The sequence below is a fragment of the Diadema antillarum genome, unplaced genomic scaffold, assembly GCF_040938485.1.
Source record: "Diadema antillarum isolate AM-2024a unplaced genomic scaffold, OU_Dant_1.0 seq00000182_RagTag, whole genome shotgun sequence".
Lineage (NCBI taxonomy): Eukaryota > Metazoa > Echinodermata > Echinoidea > Diadematoida > Diadematidae > Diadema > Diadema antillarum.
The window spans coordinates 1,810,375-1,835,678 of NW_027271249.1; the positions used below are offsets into that span (position 1 = coordinate 1,810,375).

General features: G+C 40.3%; 2 protein-coding genes across 2 annotated transcripts; both read right to left on the bottom strand.

Moving 5' to 3' along the window:
- Nucleotides 1-1,566: 1,566 nt before the first annotated feature.
- LOC139728492 (lanC-like protein 3) lies at nt 1,567-12,606 on the bottom strand. The gene is made up of 5 exons (XM_071639431.1): nt 12,127-12,606; nt 10,084-10,213; nt 6,061-6,184; nt 3,536-3,751; nt 1,567-2,527 (listed from the first exon to the last, which is right to left on the bottom strand). The coding sequence occupies exons 1-5, from the start codon at nt 12,543-12,545 to the stop codon at nt 2,163-2,165; spliced, it is 1,254 nt and encodes a 417-aa protein (XP_071495532.1). The 5' UTR covers nt 12,546-12,606; the 3' UTR covers nt 1,567-2,162.
- Nucleotides 12,607-15,791: 3,185 nt separating this feature from the next.
- Nucleotides 15,792-16,889, bottom strand: LOC139728526 (histamine H3 receptor-like). The gene has a single exon (XM_071639462.1). The coding sequence runs from the start codon at nt 16,887-16,889 to the stop codon at nt 15,792-15,794; it is 1,098 nt and encodes a 365-aa protein (XP_071495563.1).
- Between the last annotated feature and the right edge of the window lie 8,415 nt (nt 16,890-25,304).

Consider the following 25,304-nt stretch of genomic DNA (forward strand, 5'->3'; position numbering starts at 1 on the left):
CAATAAGACCACTCCCTCATTGCTAGGGGCGGAGTATATCTGTGGCGCTAAACCCTAATCTTTGGACACGTTTCTGTTCTGTTGAAAGTCGGAAAATCATGGCTCAAAAAAATCGTGCCCTTCCTTTGATCATCTAGCTCCAAAATTTCAGCAAATGATAGACGAAACATTAGACTACAGCATTATGCCAACAACAAAAATTCTATGGTTTCGTTTGATTTTGATGATCTGACTTCAAAAACTTGACTTTCTCCGCTCAGCTGTCAGCGACTTTTGGATCCGTTTGTTTTGGCAGGTCACATATCATCTGACCACACAAAATGAGAATAACTGACGGCAGTAGAGGACACAAACGAAGATTGGTGGGTACTTGACGAAGACAAGGAGAACTTTGTGAGGAAGAATTCTCACCTGTGACCCTAGCCAAAATATTATCATGGCACAACTATTGACCTATGACAAGGCTTCTTTAACCATGCATACAATTACTAGGAGAGAAGCTGCAAAACTTCAAATCGTTCTTCCTGAAATCATACTCGCATCATCAAAAAGCTCTTGCACTACGTTTAATCACTGCATCTGAATAAAAAAACTTTGAACAATCCCCCAAAATTATCTCTTGTATCAGTCTAAAAGGTTGATAACTTAATTTGGATACACATGTACAATGCACAAGTTCTTCTCCTAGTAAACAAACAAACAAACTAACAAACCAAAATACGGATAAGCAAAGCGAAATATCAAAACATAACCACTGTAAAATACTTGCAACATCTTGAAGCAGTTGCGTTACACACATCTGATGTGTAAATACTGTACATATTCCATGCACCTACCAATACTGAATACAGGTATGTGGGCATAATTCTAAACTTTTGAGGTCAGAATTCACAGAGGCAGTTAAAATCTAGTCCATGGATTATGCACATTTCTATTCCGTAAATGTGTGTGATACATTGTGTACGCCACACGCATCAAATAGTGAATGCATGCTGACATTTGTGGGTTCAAGACATGCGTATTTCACACCTGTTTCATTGGCTTAATTTCAACCGTACGCTTTACATAACCTACCAATATGAATTTGAGTTCAACTGACTTTGAGGATAGAAACGCACGTGGCATGGTCTGCCTCTAGCACGAATCTCTTCTTTTGTATAAAAGAAGGGAGTAGTCTTCATTTGCACAGCAAGCATGAAAGATCTCTAATGCATGATAATGTACTGTATATGCCAATAATTCGTGGAGATTTTTGTTTTAGTGAATTTAACAATATGTGAAAATATTAACTCTAATCTCAACATGAATGTGACGTAACTTGTACACGCATACATTTCTCTGTTCCTAACTGCACTCCACAACTGCCAATTTAACCACTCGCGAAGTTGTTGGGAAGTCCTGATTTGTAAAAAAAAAATTAAGCTTACCAAATATATGGCGTATACATGATCTAAACCATAAAAAACGACAATCAAATCAAATTGATATACCAGCATGCCAGATTCTAATATATAAAACATGTACTCAGTCAAAATTTTGGCAGCTTGCCAGCTTCCTACTAATTCTTTTTATTCTATGGGAGGAAGGGAAGGGATTTCCAATATTTTTTCTTTCCATCAAAACTTTTAATAGTGGAAAAAAAAAAAACATTACTAAAATTTACCCTCAATTTGGTTTCTGATGGGGAGCTACAGAGGGGCTTTGAAAGGAAAGATTCTTTTGTTTACACTGATTTTCATGCCAGAAAGTTAACTTGGTATTTATTTATCAATTTTCTTAGTTACTGTGTGCACTGATCTCAGTAGGAGTCTGGCAAATGAAGACTACAAGTTATCTATGATGTGTAAAGGATGACAACTACTGTATACGCCGAATATTTCGCGAGGTTTTTATTTTCGCGAATTTCGCGAGTCAGGTGCTATTCGCGAAATTAAAGACATGCAAACGTATTGACTCTGATCCCGATGTGGATGTGATGTACACGTGTACATTTCTCCATTCAGTACATGACTCCACGATCGTGAATTTGACCACTCGCGAAATCGTTGAGAATTCCCGATTCGCGAAAATTTAGACTCACAAAATATATGGCGTATACAGAGTAAGGCCAAAATAAGTCTTTGTGGCCAATGTGTGGCATGCGGAGAGGTAAACCACAGCTCTTAGAAGATGTCGAAGAAGGGGAACTCGGCGTTGTGCGGCTGCAGGAGGTCGGTCAGGAAGCACACGGTCCCCGCCCACCCCTCGAAGAGGCTGAAGGGGGCGTCGGGGCACCGCGCCCCCTTCACAAACTCCTCCGTCTGCATGAACTCGGAGAACTTGAGGGCGCGGTGGATGAACTTGCAGTCGCCGGTCAGCCGGTAGGTCAGGAGGAAGACGTAGCCGTTGCCGGCGATGCCGTGGCAGATGCCCGGACCCTTGCGGAGGAGACCCTTCTGCCAGGTGAGGTCGGCACACTTCCGGCTGGCGATGAGGTGCATGGGGTCCTTCCAGAGTAAGAAGGCCTTCCCAAACAGGTAGATCACACCTGAATCGGGAAGACAGAGGGATGTCTCAACCATTTTGCTCAACAACAATCATCAAAACTGGTTCCTTATTACTCAGTTTTCCTCCTTTTCCTCTTCCTCCTCCTTCTCATCTTCTCCTTTCTCCTTTTCCTTCATCTCACTGCTCGTACTCTACTCTTTTTTCTTCCTTTTCTTTAAGTTTTGTTGATTTTTGTTTACAAGGAAGAAAGGTGTTTTTGCTCAGGTACTAACCAGAAAAATCACTCGTACAATCATCAGTATCTCTATTACCACTGATACTGCTACTCTACTGCTGCTACTGCTATTACTACAACTACTGTTACTACTATACTACTACCACTACTACTACTACTACTACTACTTTTGCCCGTATTTCCACTACTAATACTTCAACTACATTCACTAGTTCTGTTTTCCATATATATATATATATATATATATATATATATATATATATATATATATATATATATAATGATACAGCTTACATATGCATGTTCAAGCATATTCAGAGTGGCTTAGAAAGAATAAATTATGCGGTTGTTGATATGCAGAATTGAAAGAGGGCGATTATTTCTTGAGAGGTAGAGAACAGGCTGACTGGAGAGGAAACTGAAACCCAAATATAAATGTGGATTGGGGAAAAGCAGCAATATCAGTAGAACACACCAGTGAAAGTTTGATGAATATCAGACACTATAAAGTTTCAGTATTGTCATCACTGGATAAGAAGACTACTGCAGTTCATGATATCATCATGGACAACAATATAAATAACATATAATAGAGAATTCCACAAAATGCAATTTTTTTTTTCACAAAAGCTGTACATTCCATCAACATGTTACTGACATATGTTAAGGGTAACATTATTCCTCCTGCTTTCTGAAAGAGGTATTCAGTGAAGTGCTTTTTACAATAACGCTAGTAAAGTGAAAATACTAATGTGTTCTACTAACACTGCTGCTTTCACTCAATCTGTTCTCGTTTAATAGTTCTCTTCCTACCAGGTGCTCCGTGACACCAGTGGACCAACTCGTGCTCAGGAGGGCGCTGCTGCGTGCACTCGGCGACAGTGGGGGGCACGTTGTAGTCCGCCATTCGGCAGGAGACCACGTAGTCCACCGTTCTCCTCACGTCGGCCTCGATGGACGGGTCGGACTTGACAAAGGTGGGGTAGTTGAGCAGCATCTGGACAATGCCAGACAAGCCGTGTGCAGCACCTGTGAGGCGGAAGGAGGGGACAAGGAGGCCATATTAACACTATACGAAGCATCCCAGACAATTTTTAAGAATATCTTGTGAAAAAATATGCAGTCTGATAAAAGCGATGGATGAGGTCAACACTTCTTAGGCAGTCTGGGACCTGTTGCATAAAACCTGAGATCAAACATAAGTCAGAAAATCAAACAAAAGTTTCTGAATACTTAATTCTGATTGGCTGATACCCGAATTATGTTTGCTTGTACCTTTTTATGCAACAATGCCATGGTTGTATCTTTCCCCTCGCAAAGAGCACTATGCACTGAAACCAAATTGTTGACATTTGCTGGACAAATCCCTGCAAATGATGATGGAGCAAGCATCACATTATTAGAAACTGAGCAAGTATGGATTTAAATTTTTTTTTCTTAATGAAGTAAATTGCCCCATCAGCTGAACTCAGCTACACGTCTGAATGAGCATGAGTGAACTCCCCTGGCTGTGCTCTCCCCAGTTCCTTGGTAAGCTGCCCTTCTTGAATGATATTGTTCAATGCTTACAATCACTGTAAAAGCTGTTATTTTTGCAAGCAGATATATTTGTGAACAAGAGACCCGCGGGTCTAGCGCTCACCTGAGTATCGCAAGTTCACCTTTCACGCAGTCACTAATCTAAATTATTCACAGCTCTACCAAAATTTGACGAGGCATTCTCAAGTGGAAGATGAAAATGTACAATAAGGGCCCAATTTTTTCAAGATTCCTTAATTTGGGGGAATTGGGGCCCCCTGGGGCCCTCTGGGTGGGGCATGGTGCCCAGTTTGATAAATTGAGATCCTGACCACCTAGGGATGCTACCTGCCAAGTTTGACAAAAATCCATCATGAGGTTTTCAGGAAGAAGATGAAAATGTACAATTCAGGCCTCCATTTGGACCCTTCCAACCACCCCCCCCCCCCCCACCCCCAAGAGGGGCACCCCTGGATCTCCTATGAACAAACTTGAAACTACAGTCATTACTGTACTCACTCATAGTATTATCTCAGCTCTATAACTTCTGATTCTAGAGAAGATTTTTAAAGATTCCTTCATTTGGGGGGTTTGGGCCCCCTGGGGGCCCCCTGGGCGGGGCATGGTGCCCATTTTAACAAATTGAGATCCTAACCCCCTAGGGATGCTACCTGCCAAGTTTGGTGAAAATGGGTCATGGGGTTCTCAAGAAGAAGATAAAAATGTACAATTTAGGCCCCATTAGGACCCCTCCTCATCCCCACCCCCCCCCCCCCCTGGGTCCAAAGGGGGGCACCCCTGATTCTGCCATGAACAAACTCGAAACTACAGTCATTAATGTACTCACTCATAGTATTATCTTAGCTGTATAACTTCTGATTCTAGAGAAAATTTTTAACGATTCCTTCATTTGGGGGGTTTGGGCCCCCCTGGGGGCCCCCTGGGTGGGACATGGTGCCCATTTTAACAAATTGAGATCCTAACCCCTTAGGGATGCTACCTGCCAAGTTTGGTGAAAATGGGTCATGGGGTTCTAAAAAAGAAGATAAAAATGTACAATTTAGGCCCCATTTTACCCCTCCTCACCTCCCTCCCCTGGGTCCCAAGGGGGGCACCCCTGATTCTGCCATGAACAAACTTGAAACTGCAGTCATCAATGTACTAACTCATAGTATTAACTTAGCTCTATCACTTCTGGTTCTAGAGAAGAAGATTTTTAAAGATTCCTTAATTTTGGGGGGTTGGGGCCCCCCTGGGGGCCCCCTGGGTGGGTCATGGTGCCCATTTTAACAAATTGAGTTCCTAACCCCCTAGGGATGCTACCTGCCAAGTTTGATGAAAATCGGTCTTGGGGTTTTCAAGAAGAAGATGAAAATGTAAAAAGTTTACGCACGACGCACGACGGACGACGGACGACGGACGACGGACGACGGACGACGGACGACGCACGACGCACGACGGACGCCGGACGAAGGGCGATCGCAATAGCTCACTTGAGCCTTTGGCTCAGGTGAGCTAATGAGGAGGTCACAGAAATTTTTGTGAGATGTTGTTTTTGGGATTGATACCAAGCCTATCATACATTTGTAAGTGCACTACTGCCTGTCCTTTCTCACTCAGCAACTTCATGCAATCAAGGTCAGGTGGGGATATTTTTGCATGTTTTTAATTTCGCGGCCCAGTGGTGATTCACAGAATTCATGAAAATTAAACATTTGTGAAAATAACAGCTTTTACAGAATCACCATTTTTTCGTTTTTGTTTTTTCAAAGTGTTTTGAAAGCCATCCCTGACCCGTTGTCATGGAGGCAGAAACTTACCAAGGTATTCTGTGTTGTAGTAGGCATACATCAGGGGAGACGGGGATTTGTGCCGCTGGGCGTAGCTCCTCCCGGAGTCAACCATGGCTCGGCAGATTGCAAAAGTCACCTCATCGCTGAGAACCTTGGACCAATCAAAAACAAAAAAAAGGTTGGATCTGGGATTGTAAGCCATGTCATATGAATTCATGTGTAGCTTTGATGTTTGATGATACCACTCTGCAAAAGTAGGCATCAAATTCTTCCAGATTTATTTGAGTTTGTATATACAAAACAAATACACCAAAAGCATTCTCAAATCTGCACTATCTTGACATGGTAACCAGCATAACAGCCGCAACTGCGTCAAAGAGCTAATAACACTCATCTGTTAGTATCCATTAAAAAAAAAAGAATGTTCCCAACAATCAAATCTGAGCACTTTTTTCTCTCACATTTTGCACTAAACATATCTAGAACATTTCTCCTTAACACAAAATGTGGGGGAAAAAACAACAACACTGGCAATAGTACAGTTGACATGTATGAACTTGTTTAGTAAGGTCCCTTTTAATTCTTGCTATATATCGCCCACACGTTTTAAGTCATTTTCACCATTTGCATTGAGAAATTATTCATTGTAGTTAAGTATCTTTGTGATAAAATCTACTCCTTTCAAGTTTACTGCAGTTTCAAAATATCAATTCCAGTCTACTTCATAACTATTGTCATCTTAGGCATTGCAAGATAATCAAAATTATATTTCTACACTTGATGTACAATAAGACAGCAGTTTCCCTTTCATACTGTTATTTTTTTGTTTGTTTAAATCTTTAGTCAAATGTCTCAGGATGCTATACAACAGACAAGTACAAGAAACAAGAGACCCGCGGGTCTAGCGCTCACCTGAGTATCGCAAGTTCACCTTTCACGCAGTCACTAATCTAAATTATTCACAGCTCTACCAAAATTTGACCAGGCATTCTGAAGTAGAAGATGAAAATGTACAGTAAGGGCCAAAATTTTTAAAGATTCCTTAATTTGGGGAATTGGGGGCCCCCTGGGGCCCTCTGGGTGGGGCATGGTGCCCATTTTGATAAATTGAGATCCTGACCCCCTAAGGATGCTACCTGCCAAGTTTGACGAAAATCTATCATGAGGTTTTCAGGAAGAAGATGACAATGTACGATTCAGGCCCCCATTTGGACCCTCCTAGCCTTTGGCTCAGGTGAGCTAAAAACAAACAAACAAACATAAACATGGCTTGCTCCTTGGTTTCTTTAGTGGTACAATATATTAACACAAACTATAGTGTTATGGATCCTGGGTATAACTGGCAAACAGTTTGAACCAATCAGTCTCAAGCAAATCTGTACAGATTTTTTTAAATTCTCGAAAGGTTCACTATTATACAAATAGGGCATGCGCTATGATGCACTATGCTGGACTGTAGATCGACAAATATTAGATCATCATGAGTGCTGTCTTGTTTCACCGAGGATGCAGGCCAGGGTTGATAGAACTGCACAAGGGATACTTTAGTATTTGGAGTTCTATAGTACAGTACTGGTACATCAACAGAACAGGCTCAATGATACGGTGCAATTAACTCGCCACAAGCTTTTGACCTCGCTGCCTGATTTGCATACAGTAAACAACGTGTTTCCACAAAACAGCTGGGGAAGTGTTGAAGGATAATCGCAATTATCTCACCTCAGAAGCCATCAAAGCATAAAATATATACAACAAATTAAAGGAGAAACTGTTCTCCAAGTTGCAATGTTAGTTATTTTGGGTTTGATTGAGGATAAACTTGTGAAATTAATGTCAAAACTTAGCTTCTAAAAAAGAAAATTTGATCTTTAAAAAAGTGTTATTTTTCTCACATTTTTCTTCATTGCCCAAAAAAGAAACGTCGGTTTATGACTCGTGGTAGTATGTCCATACTGTGTTCCAAATATCTTTCCTGTAATATTTGTTGCATGGTTATGTCAGGAAAAATTGAGATCACTGTCATTTGTGAACCATGTAAAATCCATAGAGTAAGCTTTACGCAGTCCCATGTATCAGTTTTTGTGCTACATGAAACAGTTGACGCACATTGCAGGGTCTGTCTCTCACCCACTCACCACCTTGTGGACCGAAACCAAACCCTATAGCCGTGCGCTGAACCTGACACCACTGATTGGCTAAGCGTGCGCTGACCAGTAAAGAACGCATGCGCAGGATGATGTAGTTGTACATGTCCAGTATTTTCTCTAAAATTTGGTTGTGTTTTTACTCTGATTCTAACCTAACTACTAATTGCGCAAACATGAAACTTTGCCGGAAGTGAGTCTGGTGTATACAGACTAGCAATATGTTCATCAAATGCATATTCATGCTGTAGCAGACTTGTGTCGGGAAATAATTGTAACCCTTTCCCATGATCGACTCAAAAAATATCTGGAATGATACATCAGCATTTTTGCCAAAATTCAGACGAAGGCTGACATATTCATATTAGATACATATACTGACGTCAATATGTGAAGTTTCAAGGAATTTGATGGGAAAATAAGGGAGATGCGAGGAGGTGAACTTTCAAGATTTTTTGCCCTTTGCTCCGCTCAGTGCTTCTATGACAGTTACAAATTCAAAAGCTTACGCCCCTTTTCGCGGAGTGAATTGCACCATATTGCCAAGCCTGAGAACATGCCTTATTGTTAAAGTAAATAGGCCCCTCGATCTACATGCATTTTCCTAGGTCTAGGCCCTAGAAATGCATCAAGACAAGAACCCCCCTCCCCCCTACCCCTGGCTAAATACTGGTTAGTGATAAGGTAAAAATTGGGGTAAGGGTTACGTTTAGGGTTAGAGTTTAGGTTAAGGTTAGGATTAGGTTCAGGGGAAGGGTCTGGGGCAATTGCCCAGGGGGTAATTGCATTAGACCACCTTAACGTTAGAAGTAGTACAGCGTGTAGATGTTAGGTCTAACATTATCAGACTCACCGTACTGATTTCTCACACGCAGCGTATCGACAACCTTATTTACATGCAGCTAGCACACCCGGGTATGCATATTGCTGAGCAGACTTGCGTATGATAATAAACTGCTTCTTTCTGCCTCCTGTGCTCTACGCGCGCATACGTCGTAAGGCTTGGCCTTGTCCTACATATGTCCCTCACTGCGTGAATCTCTGCGTAGAGAAAGCGTAGGCGCACTGTAAGCATTCGGTATAGTGGCATGACCGTGCCTACAATACCGAAGTTTTTCCATAATCACATGATGCAATCTAACCAATCACAACGCATATTTTACTCCACCTATAGACTATATAGTACTTAATGGTCATCTCTCACATTTAAGTAATTCATATTTTTGGAGAAGAAACAATCATTATATGTGATGAATACAATCTATAACTCTTAAAGGATAAGATATGTTCTACTGGAGTGACAATACAAAATGTATGTGTCAAAATTGAAATCTTGAACAGGAGCTGAAATATCTTCTGCAGATCCGCAGTAGAATGAATCATTGCAGCCAAGTGCTTTTGCTTTTAAAAGTCAACACATCATTTCAGCGATTTTTTTGAAACTACAGCTCCTCACAGTCCTCAGCTCTATCATGGACCAAACCTAAATTCACTGAATTTACTTTTGATATTCACTTATGCTACAAAAAAACAAATATCAAGTCATCCAGAACCAATGAAGAGCTCTTTCAGACAAAAGAAAAATCTCTCTTGTAATCATCTTAAATCACAATTGTAATCTTGACATAAATGTTCAGACGCTCTACGCAATCAATTTGCAATCAAGCAAATCATGATTTGAAAACACCTAACCTTCATTTGCAAATCAAAGATTCTAGAATCATGATTACAATAATTTAATGCTTTCAGACAATGCAAATATCTAGATTACAATCATGATTACTAGAGAAATTTCTTTGGTGTCTGAAAGGGAGGGAAATCATGCCTCACACTCTACTACTTCTCCAAATCTCCATTTTCAAGCACTTCGATGCAAAGTAAATATCACCATCAACCACTCCCTCACCTGCTGCCCTAGCTTCTTGGTGAGCATCTCGGCGCCACACAGGTAGCCGGCCCGCCCCACCAGCACCTCATCAGAGCCACACCCAAGGTAGTCACCCTGCTGACAGCAAGTTCCTGCAAGACTGGCGTATCTAAAAGCATACACATATACAAACAAACAAACAAACAGACAAAGGACAAAAACTTTTAAAAGATGAATGGAGCTTGATTGGTGATAAACTGAAATGAAAAATACAGTGATCCCACATGGTCTTGCATATTTCATGTCTCTAAGAAACACGTTCATGAACTATGGTGCAAATGATATATTTCAGTATCAAATCACTATACAGAGTTATCTATCCAATATATGCGGCAGGGTACCTATTTCTGCGTGGGCACTTTCATTCATCAATAAACAGCTAATGAACATCATGTGTGCTTATAGTCTCACTTTAGAACACACACAGGAATTACTTGCAAGTGTTACCTGACACCTGATTGGGCCTTTTCATTAACGAATGAAATGGCCCAGGCCTCAAATAGGCACCCTGTACAAAGCCTGCCGCAAACAGGGTATTTTTTTTTCTAGTGGATAATAGAGATCTATATAAACCATTGCATTGCCATTGTGATGTGCTGCTAAACCATCATCAATAATCACCACTGTTGCTAGTTTATGCTACCACTACAATTGTGACCACTTCTACTTTTCTTTTATTCTACAGTAAAATACAGCCACCCAGTGGCTGCAGAAGTATCCTCTTGCGATTTCCAGTTTGATGCTGGTGCTGGTGCTGTTGTTATCCGACACTGGCTTAAATTGAGCTCTTACAATGACGGTTTGGGTTAATACAGAAATACGGACCAAAATTTTCAATTCCTGACACTACAGTATTACCATCACAGCACGGTGAAGTCGCATAGGAATTTTGCAATGAAAGTAGTGACTGCACTTTGTTCAAGTCAAATATGAAAAGATGCAGCTGTGAATGCTTTGAATATTAAAGACAAGAGATGAAAAAGAATAAAAAATGAAATGCAACAGATTTCTTACTGCTAAACTATGGAAATCTGGAAAGAATTCCTTACGTCCCCCCCCCCCCACTGTGTAGTTTGCAAAAAATGGATAGATTGCTTCTTTTTTTTTTTTTTTTACTAATAATGGACTAAATAAAGGTTATGCCATTCATGGGAAGACTTCCCATAACCTTTATTTAGTTTATTATTAGTAAGGGGGAATAGTGGTTTGTTTATTTTGTGCAAGTTGGTGGGGGGGGGGGGGGGGGGGGGCATAAGGAACTCTTTCCGGAAATCTTGTACTCCCTGGCATAGGTTTAATAACGTTGTCCATCTATCTGTGAACTTGGGTGCACTTATTTGACCATGCATTAACGCTGATCAAATTTGACCACCAGCTACGTGAAAAACCTATGCTTTAATTTGCTAGCACAGCGTCCTTGTGCGTCGTGCCCCAGAAGGGGGACGCACTTGTGAACAGCGACAGGGCTGTAAATGCTTTGATTTTGTATGCGGTTGAATTTGCAAGGGAGGTTGAACCTTCATGCTGAGTTTTTCATTGTCAAATTTTTATGTTTCCCTCTCTTGTAGTTGTACAAGTTGTAGTTTGACTCTTAATTTGTTACTGTTTCAATCTATTCATTTCACTCGGGGTGCTCACTCACCTCTACTAGTACTAAACTTACTAACCGTTTGGCGTTAGTAAATTTATTACGACCTATGACGTACTACTAGGTCACGTCACCCTGGCCAAATCAAAAGTCTTTATAATTCTGTTCCGGTTCCATTCATGCTGCATGCCGTTTTTTGTTTGTTTGCTTGTTTCTTTCTTCTTTTTTTTAACATTGCATTCTCTAGTCTTTGAATGAAGATATTCTTTGACATTAAAGACTGACTACTTCTTCAAACGTTTGCCATGCATGCCATGAAAAAAGGTCGTATTAGTACTACACCTGCACCTAGTATTGATATTTTATGAATGATGTGGACACATGGAACTACTGCACACAGTCCCATGTGCTATCATTCGTGTAGGTTTACTTACTTTCCTATGTATTCTTGTACTTTTTCCTCTTTCCCCAGAGCCCTATATAGAAGAGCTGCCACTGCAAATACCCCGGCAGAACCGAGAAGAAATGCTGATCGCATTTCTGGCGAATGTCTCTTCTCTTCATAGTCCAAAGCTACGTTAAGATACTGTTCGGCAAGTTCCAAGTATTCCTTCTCCTTTTCGGGTATCTGTTTCGATTGGGCCACATACATAAGGGCGTATGAAATGCCCGCGATGCCCACGTACACTCCGCCGTCGCACGCCTGCTGGCTCGGGACAACATTCTGTCGAAGTGCCTCAATCACAGCTACGATTCGAGCTCGAATCTGGTCGACGGGGATATGGACTTCCTCGTCGTATCCACAATCCGGCATCTTGTTTTCGAAATACCGCATTCTCGCCCCGGACGCCATTGTTCATATCGTGCGCTCCTATGCGGAAAATGTAATTGCCATTTAAAAGGCGCAAATTCGTGGCTCACTTTGTTCGGGTTTGTTTACATTGCACCACGCACTGAATTGAGGGGAGGCACGCCTTTTGTTACAGTGGTTACAATTGCCGCTGTAGGCTTAGTACAGACGTTTTGTAGGAAATCAATCAAAAACACCACCTGGAAAGTAACAAGGACGTGGTAGCCACCAGTCATAAAACATCTGGTAATATTTCTAATATTTGAACAAAATACTGTACTCGCAGAATTCTGGATGTCCCACATGTTGGCTTTCTAACCTAAGACCAGGGACACGGTGATGCATGATGGTTGTAGGTGATCGTAAGTGCCCTCAAGGGCTCAGATACCGGATGTTATTTTTCGTTTATTTAATGGATGCATATCGTAAACCAGCCTAATTTATGACAAAATATACTTTGAAGAGAGATAAACCGAAGCGATATTAATGAATTAATCTATTCTTATTATTTCTTACATAATCGTATACATGCAAAATCACAATCATACATTAATTCTGAATAGGTCAACAATGTGCATAAGATATCAATAGTATTTTCCTCTGGATATAGCATTATTATGATAGTGCCTTTTTACATTCATTCTTACATTAATCTATTTTTAAATTAATTCATCTGCACTCGATTTCAGGAGAATGAAACACAAAAAGTTGACTGAGGAAATTCAACAATCCGGGCCCTATCTATTAGTGAAGCTAATATGAATGAGCACACTACAACATTTTGTGACGTCCAGCATAAACGATATCAAGAAAATTATAAAGAAAATTTAATGTATATCTATATTCTCATTTTTCACTATAATGAAAGAGCACTTGATTTACCTCTTTCAGAAAGATGGAGGAATAATAGTACCCCTATGTCAGTCACAAATCGAAAAAAATGTATACTTTTCATAAAAGAAATACAAATTTTCGCTGATACTTCGCGAACAGAAGTGTGATTATGTTGAACTGTATCAATATTGTTACAATCACTAGAATCCACATATATTATGTATATCATGATACTTGGGTTTCTTTCCCCTTAACCAACATACTTATTGCAACTATAACAACATCTGATTAGGTGTATTGATCTCCAGATGTCATAAATTAGTGTTTGATAGATAATCAAGCTGCACTGTACATTTCAAGCACTGCGCTTGATCGGCGTTCATTCCAAGAGAAATAGATGGCATGTGACTTATCCGATATTCTACTCCCTAACTTATGCTTTTTTGAATTTTCCACAATACATAAATGCACGTAGAAAATTGTGACTTTTTCTGGATTCGAGTCAGGCGATTTTTGGTCAGGCGACTTTGAGTCATTATATAGGCGAAGTTTCAGTATCAGTTACGAGATTTCGTTTTTGCTAATCATTAGTCAACAATAAAGTGGAGGCAAGTTTCAGTAGCGTATTATATAGGTCGCTGAACTACAAGTTAGTTAAGGACGATGGCGTACATAAACTCTCAAAAACGAGGTAAGTATAGTGGTTGGCGAGCGTAGGGATTATTGACACTCTTCGCAAACCAGTTGGAAGAAAATTTCCTAAGAGCTGACCAGTTGCAACTACGTTTACACACCATGATTTTGAAGTCCGGTTGGAGAGCGTTTTGCGAACTTTTTGCTAAGAACAAAAATAAAACTGACCACTGCTTGCAGAAAGGTCTGCAAATGGTCGGCAACTGGTCGGCAACTTTAGGAAGACCTTTAGAAATGTGTTGCTGATTTTTGTTTGGAACTTGGTAAAATTAAATAGCCTATGTGTAGAACTGCATGCTCCACTTTGAGGACTCCACATCATTCTGCACATGGATTCAAGAACCATTCGAAACCATTCGTTTTGTTAGCATTGTAGGGGTCACTTTGTGTGTGGTCAGGAAACGCCGCGGATACATCATGATACAGTACCTGTCACTTGGAACACGGTCCTTTGATGCAGACAATCTACTCTCTCTCTCTGTCTCTCTCTATCTCAAAAAAAAGATACAAAAATAGTAATGTTATTACACATGACCATTGTGATCTGGTCTGCGACCACTTGGCAAATGGTCGGTTATCAGTCTTTAATCTTTAGTCGGCAATTGGTTGGCACCTATGTAGCTATTAACACACTAGTGCCTGCCAATTTCCACACCAATTGCGCGCGCACGCACACACACGCACGCACACACACGCACGCACACACACACACTCACACAATAATGCATTAACTGATTAATTATATTCAGTAAATTATAATCGGTATAATGATAATAAAGTATTTATAATGTATTAACCGATTTTAATTGTTACATTATGTTTGATCAAATTTTCTTCACTACCCTGACCGCGTGATAAGAAAATAAAAAACCAATGTCATTGTCATTGTCATTGTCTCATCATGGAGCTGGTAGCTCCATGGTCTCACACACACGTGCGCGCACTCGTTGGCTCTAAGTGCACAAATCTACCTGTATTGTGACGATTGTGTAAGAGTATATCCATAAAGATCAAAATATCATTGCAAACATCAGCGGCGAGGAGGTGAGCGTTTCATTGTTTGATTGGCTCGCGTGATTCAATTAGATTTCAAACGAATTGAAAGCCAAAAACAGGCACAAAAAAAGTTTTTTTTTTCACTGTTCATAAACAAACTTCGGACCAATCATCTTATGACTTCGCTTATCTTTGCGTAGTTGTAATACAACTCTGCCGACTTTCCGTGACAGATCATGCCAAGCTATTGTACGTAATAGGCCTTAATCTGAACAGGGAGGTGAGACGAAATTAGTCACTAGTTTCAAGGGGATAAGTCACATTACCCCTTTCTGAACCAGTAAGTCAAATGTGCACACATTATTTTCACAAACATCCCTATGAACAATAAATTAATGAGGAAAGACCATCGACTAATTTGAAAAGCGCATCATGTTGCATCTGAGAGAAAAAAACTCTATAGTAGACCCCTACATCATAAACATGAATCAATGTTTAACCACATCACCACAAATGTACACAGTTGCAATACAATGTATGATATAATGTTGGAGCACAAAGTCACCGAACATCTACGGTAGTCTGCAATGAAGACGCCTTCTACTGCCGTACTCCCACGTGGGAAGTTGGCAGAAGAGTTTAGTTATGAGCCCCTGGAAGTCACGACTACTGTTTCCGGAAATTGTTCCCTCTGTTTTACACTGGTGTTAGTCAAAAATCGTATTTCTAGAGCCACCTCTTGGGTAGTCGCAATACATTGATGAATCCACGTCTGTAGTGGATGTTTGTCAGGGCGTACAAAAAGGGATTCATGGCGGAGTTGCTGTACAAGAAAACAATTGTGGTGAGGTAGGTGTTGAAAGAAACGCACAAGGGACAAGCCATGGATATGATGTTGACGGCAACGTATGGTAGCCAACAAATCAGGTAGAACATCACGAGGACACCAAGCGAGATGTAAGCCTTTCGGTACCGCGCAAAATCGCCGTGTTTTTCGGTAGGCCTACGCTTGTCGTCTGCTGCACTTTGACTTTCTTTGGACGTGGAGCTAGCCTGATTGAGATCGTTTTTCCGAGGGCATGAGACGCTCGGGTTGTCTTGACAACTAGCGCGCTTCCTCAAGTTGTTGCTGCTGATTGATGCTGCGCCGTCCGCCTTGGGTTTCATTTGAAACCCAATCCTTCGTGAGCGCTTGTAAATTTCGAGAGTAAGATTCATGCAGAGCGCCACCAGGATGATAAATGGGATCGCGTTTTCAAAGACGAGCATAAACAGGGAGAAGCCGAAAGCGCTGTAGTATTCCATGTCGCACTTGTAGCTGTAGTCCACCGAGTGCGTGTCGGTTATTTCCGGCCAAGCGTACGACAAGAAAATGAAGAACGCGAAGAGCGTTATCCAGGCTGCGATAATGACCAGCGTGGCGCACTTGTGGCCGAGAAGGGCGCGATAGCGGGTCTTCTCGCACATGGCGAGGCGGCGCTGCAGAGTGAGCAGAATGACAAGGAACACGGGCATGGAGGTGAGCAGAAAACTGACAGCCAGATGGAACTTGCATATGTCTTCTCCATGTGTCCAACCCCCGTAGATATCCTCAGAGATGAAGAACGGCAGGCTGAAGCAGCCGACCATGAAGTCCGAGATGGACAGGTTGACGATGATGATGTTGGAGACGTGCTTGCGAATAGGCCTCTCGAGGACAAAGGTGGCCAGGACAATCGCGTTGCTTACGGTAGCGACGACGCAGAGAGCGGAGCAAACGATAACACGGGTAAACGGAATACGTGGTGCATTCCACGCCGGTTCGAAGGTGGTGCCTGGATGCATAATGGCGGGAATATCCCTTTCCGATTATCGCCTCGGTTTCTTTGCTTTAACGAAATTGCTGAATTCAGTAGAATGGTTGTAGTCTGTAACACGACCAGGGCCAAGAGGTACACCTTCAGTCAAAAGGAAAACACAAACACAAACGTCACGAATCTACCGTAAAGAGAATCGTTGTGGTACAAATTAGGTGATTCAGCAAGAAACAAAGCGTCGGCCTCATGCCTAAAGGGCCTTAACACCATAGACTTTGTACACTGTTAGTGCCCTTTTGGCATGAGGCCGACGTTTTCCAAACTGCTGTCATGAAAAGTGCCTATCTCACAAGAAGAGACTTAGTCGCAACAGGTGCAACTAAATACTAGTAGTCACCGCGATTCATGCGACTCTATAAAGACCAAGAAATGGTTTTCGCCCTAACCAATTAAGAATTAGCTAGGCGACTTCAGGACGACATCCTAGATGTCTCTAAATCATTAAAGGTGACAAATCATTCTCCCTGAAGTCGCGGAGACGTCGTCGCGACGTCTCTGAGACAATTGGGAGCTTTACATTTACGACAAGGACGTTAACGACGATTGCGTTGACCGTTCTCCTTTCTACCTGCGTCGCGTTGCAAAGTATTTTTAAATTTCTCGGAGACGCAGCCATAATAAAGTTAAATAGCGTCCAATATAATGTCGTTCGTCATATAATGGCATCAAGTAGCTATCTACGTTGTGAATTTGAGCAGATGCTAAAATGGCCCAGAACCGTCGCGAAAACTCAGACAATGCGATATCGATCTTGATGAGCGGTCTTGCGCAAGAGCAGAACAGGTTAACGTCCGCGTCGCAAATCTAAAGCTCATTGTTGTCTCAGTCGCGGAGACGTCTCCGCGACGTTTCCGGTAGGTCGCCAATGGGTCTCGGAGGTCGCGGAGGTTCCACCGACAAAATCCATCTCCCCCTCTTGGCCGCTTCGCTAACACGCTCCGAGACCAACTGGAGACTGTGAAAAGTCTCCGGAAAATCGAACATTTTCGATTCTCTTGCGACTCATCAGAGACCACGCTATAATAGTCTCCAGGAGACGTTGCAGAGACGTCTCCGGGACCAGTGAGACTCCAATCGCCACCAAGTCTCCAAGCCAATGAAATACCCACTGAACTGAATAATATTTTCTTCATTGATTCAGCTGTTCCAGGAAAGCTGTTCAGGGCAATTTGGTATTTCTGTCGGTGTTTACTAGTATATAATTATACAGGTATACTGTACAGTTATAGCGATGGGAGACGCTGCAGATGACAGGAAATAATCTTAAATGATAACACCTCTCAGCAGTATCAAGTTGACGAAACAAATTCTTCATCATGGAATGGATGAACAGATTTAATGTAGCGAAATACTGTAGGTATGTCTTTTTTAAAGAATGTTTATCAATCATTAAAGAAATTGAATACACAAATTACAACACAGTAGAAATAAAAGATGCGTTTACAGACTATTTTAGGTACTCAGTATACGGAAATGCTGGAAACGGGAGGGAATGAGAACACGCAGTGCTTGTAGGGTGCATTTCCCCACACGTAATATATACAACAAATCATATGATTGATATACAGTACTGTTATACACATAAAAAGCGGAATTACAAAAGATACTAAAATATGGACACCTAAATAATCCGAAACAAACACTCTCTAATATCTTTTCTACCATTATACTACACTACCATTTATGCTGTATTAGCTGCTCATTTTAGTAATTCAGCAACATGCAGCTACATCTGCATTGGGCTGTGCTGCTGTATCACTCCTACCTTGCACTGTTGCTTGCTACCACTGCTGTCACTATATTTCTTCAGCTTCTTCTATTTAGGACACACAACTCGATCCTTCTACAACTTCAAAACCGCTCTCCGTAAAATGTAAAGTTGGATTTGGAAATGTGAGGGAATCATCAAACAATCATACGTACAAAGAAACAAATACTGTTTATAACGATAATTATTCAGAAAACAGTGTTCAGAATGTCACTTACGCTCCAGAATGTCGATGAATATCCTCGCACAAGACGGTCTAAGGCATATGACTACCAACCATTTATATACGAAGATTTAATTGCGATTGTTGAAAGACAACTCAGAGGAACGTCGACAAGCTGGGAAAATGTTTTCAATGGCAAGAAAGGGAAGAATAATGGCAACCCAAGAACAAGACGAAATTTATACGGGGCTTTTCACATAAAATTGCATCACATTAGAATGTGATATTTGACTTTGACGCGCTTGAAATGTCCAAGTGTTAAAAAGGCATCATTCAATTGTAATTGCTTTGTATTCGGATGTATGTTGTTCTTGTTTTTTTTTCTGCCCCATGAGCAGACATTACCACGAAATGTATGTGCGTTTTCATCCAAATCTGATTCGTCTTTCTTTTTGTAAATCCTGATCAATTCTAATCACATTAAATCTTGGGTCCGTCGCTTTACCGCACCAAAATGATTCAAATTTACGATAACATTTATACCTTCCGTTGAGCTGCGCACGGTAATCCGTGCATAGTAATCAAATACAACTGTAGGCCTATGTCATTTATATGGTAATGAACAATAAGAATCATAGACACTCTGAGCAATATTAAATTTAGGTTTTTTTTTTCAAAAGTTTCTGAAATATAGCTTCGCCATTCCGAAACTGTGGCGGAATTATTGCCGCCTCGCCAAAACGTACCTGGCAGAATGCCATATTGCTCTGTCTCTTGGCATTATGAAACAGTAGAAATCATTGGAGCAACAAAATAGAAACCAACCTGTAAAGAAACTCACAGAAATGTGTTTCATATCAACACCGTGTCCTATACCAAATAAAGTATGTGGACATTCAGATTCGACATGCTTCAGAAATCGTCGGCCAGCATGATTAAGGCAGTGGGTGAAGGGAAATGTATAAAAGCTAAAAAAAAAAAAAAGGATAACGACAACTGTTCAACAGTTTTATATGGTGTTCTATAGGCCCGTTGTACTTTCCTGAAACTTCTCATGCTTTTTTTTGTGTCAGAAAAAGACCATTAATGTTTCTCAATATTGTCATAACTTTTTGTCAGCGACGTTGATTTACTCTTACCTTCAGAGAAAAATAATGTTTAGACCAAGAAGACTCATGAGAAAAGACAAACAAACAAACAAACGAACGAACAAACAAATAAACAAACAAACAACCTGACACACACGAATTTTACCTGGAGGTCTTGAGAGACTGTTGGGTGATGAAGAATATTACAGCGATGCCAATGAAATACCTTCTCACATTTTTATGCGGGTGCTGTTCGTTATTCCGAAGGTTCGCTATTCCGAAGGTTCGTTATTCCGAAGGGTCGTTAATCCGAAACACGCAAATTCCCTATACCTACAGGTTCGTTAATCCGAAAATGAAATAGGGTTCGTTAATCCGAAAATTTGTGTCGTTATTCCGAAGGTTCGTTATTCCGAAGATTGGTTAATCCGAAAATGAAATTCGGAACAATGAACCTTCGGAATAACGAACCTTCGGAATAACGAGCTGTAACCTTTTATGCAAGCCATTTGTATGGTTATCAAAAGGACTTTTACTCATCTGACTATAGGGAAGTGCTTGTCCTGTACTGTATAAGGCCCTTGTTAGACCACTCTTGGAATATTGCTCTTGTGTATGGCATGAACTTTCAAAGAGTGATGCGAAAAAGCTTTAATCAGTTCAGAGGAGAGCAACAAAGTCGGTATCAGAAGTTAAATTGTTGTCATATCCTGAGAGACTCAAGTATTTGGGGATTTCATCCCTAGAGTATCGACGTGAACGTTCAGATATGATTCAAGTGTTCAAGATTTTGCATGATATGGAAGACTTTGATCCAGCTGTTCTCTTTGTTATCAATGATCAAGTTACACGCGGTGATAAGTTTAAGTTGTGTAAAGGAAGGTGTCTAACCAGTAAAAGGTTGAACTCTTTCAGTCAGAGAGTAGTAAATACTTGGAATAGCCTTTGTGCAGATGCTGTCGAGGCAACATCAGTGAATAGCTTTAAGTCCAAACTCAATGATCACTGGAAGCAGAAGCGTAACAAATTTAATCCAGATTGCATTAACTGATAATCCCGTGGATACAGTACATCACATGGATCTCCTCAGGCTCAGGATTGAATCCTTTGAATGGCCCTCTACAAGTTTTCAACTTACTGGGCGTCATCGTAGGTAATTCAGGTAATTCAGGTAATTATTATGTCTATGTTTGACGTTGAAGCAGCTGTCCCAATCTGCCACTTAAAGTGCGCTGCAGTTCACCAGTTTAGTTTCAAGTTCACTTAGTCTTGTTTCCCGACCCTTTGCCAACTGCAGTCCCTTCCACAAAATGCGCCCTAAGTGCTGACGAAGTCGCCTTTCGGCAAAGACGTCTGCAGGACGAGGACCATCAAGTTCAACCTAGCACATCTTTCGTCGTTAGAGGGCGTTAATATTCTGGGAAGCAACATTGCACCAGACAGATGGTTTGGTAGCCATCAGATTATGTTAGTAGACTCTGGTATTTTTTCAATTCAATAGTTTATTTCTTTCCATCGTCAAAAAAGAAAGAGAGAACATTTTTCAAAGCGGTACAAGTTGTCGATTTGTCTTTCATTCGTCTGATAAGGGCTGCAGTTTTTTTCCTATTACAATATATAGTATATGCACGAATGATGTCATAAAAAAGAAACAATGCACTTTGTTGTGCAACAACAAAAAAGTAAATAATCATAAACGATGGGAAACGGTGTTCCACTAAAAAGCCAAGCTTGTAAGACGTGGAACACAGGAAACATCACAACGACAGCACAAAATGATTTGTTATACCAATAAAATATATTCATATTCAAGTCTTCATAATTATACTATTGTACATTTACTCATTGATGTAATGATCAAAATTTTAAAATGTGAAATACATAACTTTGTATCAATTGTAATATTTAATGATAATTTCAATGATTTTGAAACATATTCTTCTTTATACCCATGTTGATTTTTTAGTTTATCAAACACTGATGACATCACAAGGTTATTAATATCCAACACCATACGATAATACTGTTTCTTGGGTATATTTATTGATGAATAAAATGTCTCGTTAATCTTAACTGCGGGGACATCCCCCAGGGGCTTAACAAAAACCTGAAAATTCTCTTCCAAAAAGAATCTTTGCCATACATTAGGCATGTGTTTATACATATCCAACGGTAGAAAATATTCTGTAAATAATAACCCCCTTTCTTTAGCATCTTTCTAGCGTGTTGGTCTTCCGCTTTCATCCAACATATAATTATCTACTACTTTCACAAAACCCTCATTTTTAATCTGAGAATGAAATACTGATTTGTTTCCAAACAGAATACTCCTATTGTTCCACAAAATTTTATTTGCAATATCTTCTTTGGTCAGCTGATTCCAAGTTTTTAAAACATCTATGTACCAACGGGGAATATCAATTTTCAAACAGCTAGTATCCACATTGCAATGGAAAATAAAATCACCCCCAATTCCATCCAATAAATCACAAAGTATATATTTCCAGCCTCTGGAAACAGAAGTGAAAAACCTATTCACCCACTAAACCTGTTGAGCTTGAATCAATGACTTAAGACAAATCGTTTTAAGGCCACATTCATCCTGATCTTTCACCATCACTTGCCGTTTTATCCTGTCTGGCCCATTCCAGATAAATGCATACACAGTCTTTGTTACTTCTTGCAAAAAGGTGTCTGGTACCTGGACCACACTTACTATGTAAATAACTTGTGATAACGCAAAAGTTTTCACAATTTGAATTTAACCATATAAAGATAACTGCCGAGTTCCCCACCTTTGTAACTGCCCTTTTATCTTTACTAGGATCTTATCTAAGTGAAGTGTCAAAATCTCTGGTGAACATGAAATATCTATTCCTAATATAGTTTAAAATTTCACTGACTGGAACTGACCAATACAATCATTCCTGTGACGTTGTGAACCAATCCACATAACCTGTGTTTTATCAACATTGATAGACATAGATGAAACCTGTTCAAATTTGGATAATGATGTAATGATCAATGATGTTGATGTAATGATCAATGAATTTGATCATTGATAAAATGATGCTGATACTATAAGCAATACTTACCATGATTTTAGAATGCAACCATATAAACTATATAACATAGCACATGTATGGCACAGACACTATTTGGCCGTGCATGCCAGGAAAATTGACCAAAAAGGAAGGTATACACACAAAACAATAACGACAACAACAATAACAACAACAATAACAACTCAAAACACAGAAAAACAGAAATGAAGAAAAATGCACACACACAGTTACTGGACAACGAAGAGCGAGGAAAGAGGAGCAATGTAGACAGAGTTGAAGTCAAACAGATTGATAGAAACTTCATCACACCCATCCAGTGATATAATAAGTATACTTTATCAAATTCAGTTTATTGGGTGTTTTTCTCGGGGCCAATAACAGTGTGCCACGAGCTCAACATTCCACGAGTCAATTAGTATACATGTGAGCCCGCGAGCTCGACACTAGGCAAATACGGCCCACGAGCTCCACACTATAGGCATATAATGCCAACAAGCTCGACACTAAGCATTTGCCAGGCAAGTAAGGTCTACGAGACAGACACTGCGTGCAATAAGAAATGAAGTGAAACGAAAATGAAATGAAACCCCGTCATAGTAGTATTGTTGGTCTCGTGGAAATGTTGTTGTTTTTATTTTTTCCCCAAGTGTCGAGCTTCTTGGCCTTAGTTACCTAAAGTCAAGCTCATGGGTCTTATTTGCCCAATGTCGAGTTGGTGGACCGTATAGCTCGTGGGATGTATGACTCATGGGTTGCATGACTCGTGGGTTGTATGACTCGTAGGCTGATGATTCATGGGTTGTATGACTCGTGGGCTACATGACTCACGGGCTGTATGGCTCGTGGGTGCTGAGCACGTGACGTTCACCCTTTTCCTTTCCCCCTTGTTTAAAAAAAATGCACGAAAAGAACAAACACGTTTCCTGATCGATACTCAGCATAGCTGAATATGGGCTATCCAGCCATCTTCTCAGATGGAAAATGAACAAATAAACAAAACAAATAAACTCATTACTCACATTTATTACAATCTTTCCACAGCGCACGCAGGCAGGCAGGTACGTTCGTTCACGCACACACACACACACACACACACACACTCACACACACACACACACACGCACACACACACACACACAAATGATGCAAATGTTTTGAAGATTTTCGTTTTGCTTTCATTTAAAAAATATATAGACGACATTTAGAGAAGATTACTGTGTTTGTCTGATAGCTGTATTGAAAGGCTCGGTCCACTGGAAATCACCATCGTCTAAGTTATAATATATGATGGCTGTTCCTCGTATCATGTAAAAACATGTCAAACTTTACACATTCAATTACTCTCTTATTTCAGATTGGATTTTGTGTGATTTTATCTATTCATGAAGCTAACGTCATCGTGGTTAAAACATCCACCATTGTCTAAGTTAGATCCATAAATTATCATTCCTGTTATCATTGCTTTTTGATATGCGAAAACATTCAAACTTTTTTTGTAGACATTCAATTTACTCTCTTATTTCAGGTTTGATTTTGTTTGATTTTATCTTATTCATGAAGTTAACGTCATCGCGGTTTGGATTAAAACATCCACCATCGTCTAAGTTAGATCTATAAATTATCATTCCTGGTATCATTGTTCTTTAATATGCGAAAACATGTCAAACTTTTTTATAGACATTCACTTTACTCTCTTATTTTAGGTCGGATTTTGTTTGATTTTATCTATTCATGAAGCTAGCGTCATAGCGGTTTGGATTCAAACATTAGTGGCTGAATTAATACATGTGTATCAGGGAAAGAGGAACGCGAAACAGTTTTCTCTTTGTTTCTGAAAGGAAACAATAGACTGCGTGTCGAAAAAGACCACACGAACTTGCTGTCAGATTTTGTTTCCATTCTGTATGTGGTGTGTGTGTGCGTGAATTTCTAATATGCGTGTGATGGGGCTCGTCAGTTAATTGAACGTACTTATCATAATTGCGTCGCATAAATATCTGAGGATCTATAATCTAGTTTCTTGATTTTAGTAACTACTGCGGTGGTAGTAAAATAGCTTAATGCAGATTACAACAAATCCCGGCTTGCTCCTCAATGTCTAAACGAGCACAGCGTTTTCAATTCTCTCACAATTATTTTCTTGGTGTGTTTTCCTGTTCAGGCTGTAGAGCCTACGACACCGACTAGACGTCGTGTGAAGAGTGTTGTGCACATACATATACATGTCTGTGTTTAGTTAGGCTGGAGCCCAAAGTTGCATTATAAAGACTTGTGGATGTGTCTGGTTGGATATAACATA

Bases quoted from the DNA above. Each gene is read 5' to 3' on its own strand.
- LOC139728492 (XM_071639431.1), bottom strand. From the start codon at position 12,545: ATGGCGTCCGGGGCGAGAATGCGGTATTTCGAAAACAAGATGCCGGAT. The intron at 10,214-12,126 runs GTAAGTAAACCT...GTATGCTTTTAG, and splicing joins GTACAAGAATACATAGGAAA to ATACGCCAGTCTTGCAGGAA. The intron at 2,528-3,535 runs GTAGGAAGAGAA...TTCCCGATTCAG, and splicing joins CTGGTGTCACGGAGCACCTG to GTGTGATCTACCTGTTTGGG.
- LOC139728526 (XM_071639462.1), bottom strand. From the start codon at position 16,889: ATGCATCCAGGCACCACCTTCGAACCGGCGTGGAATGCACCACGTATT.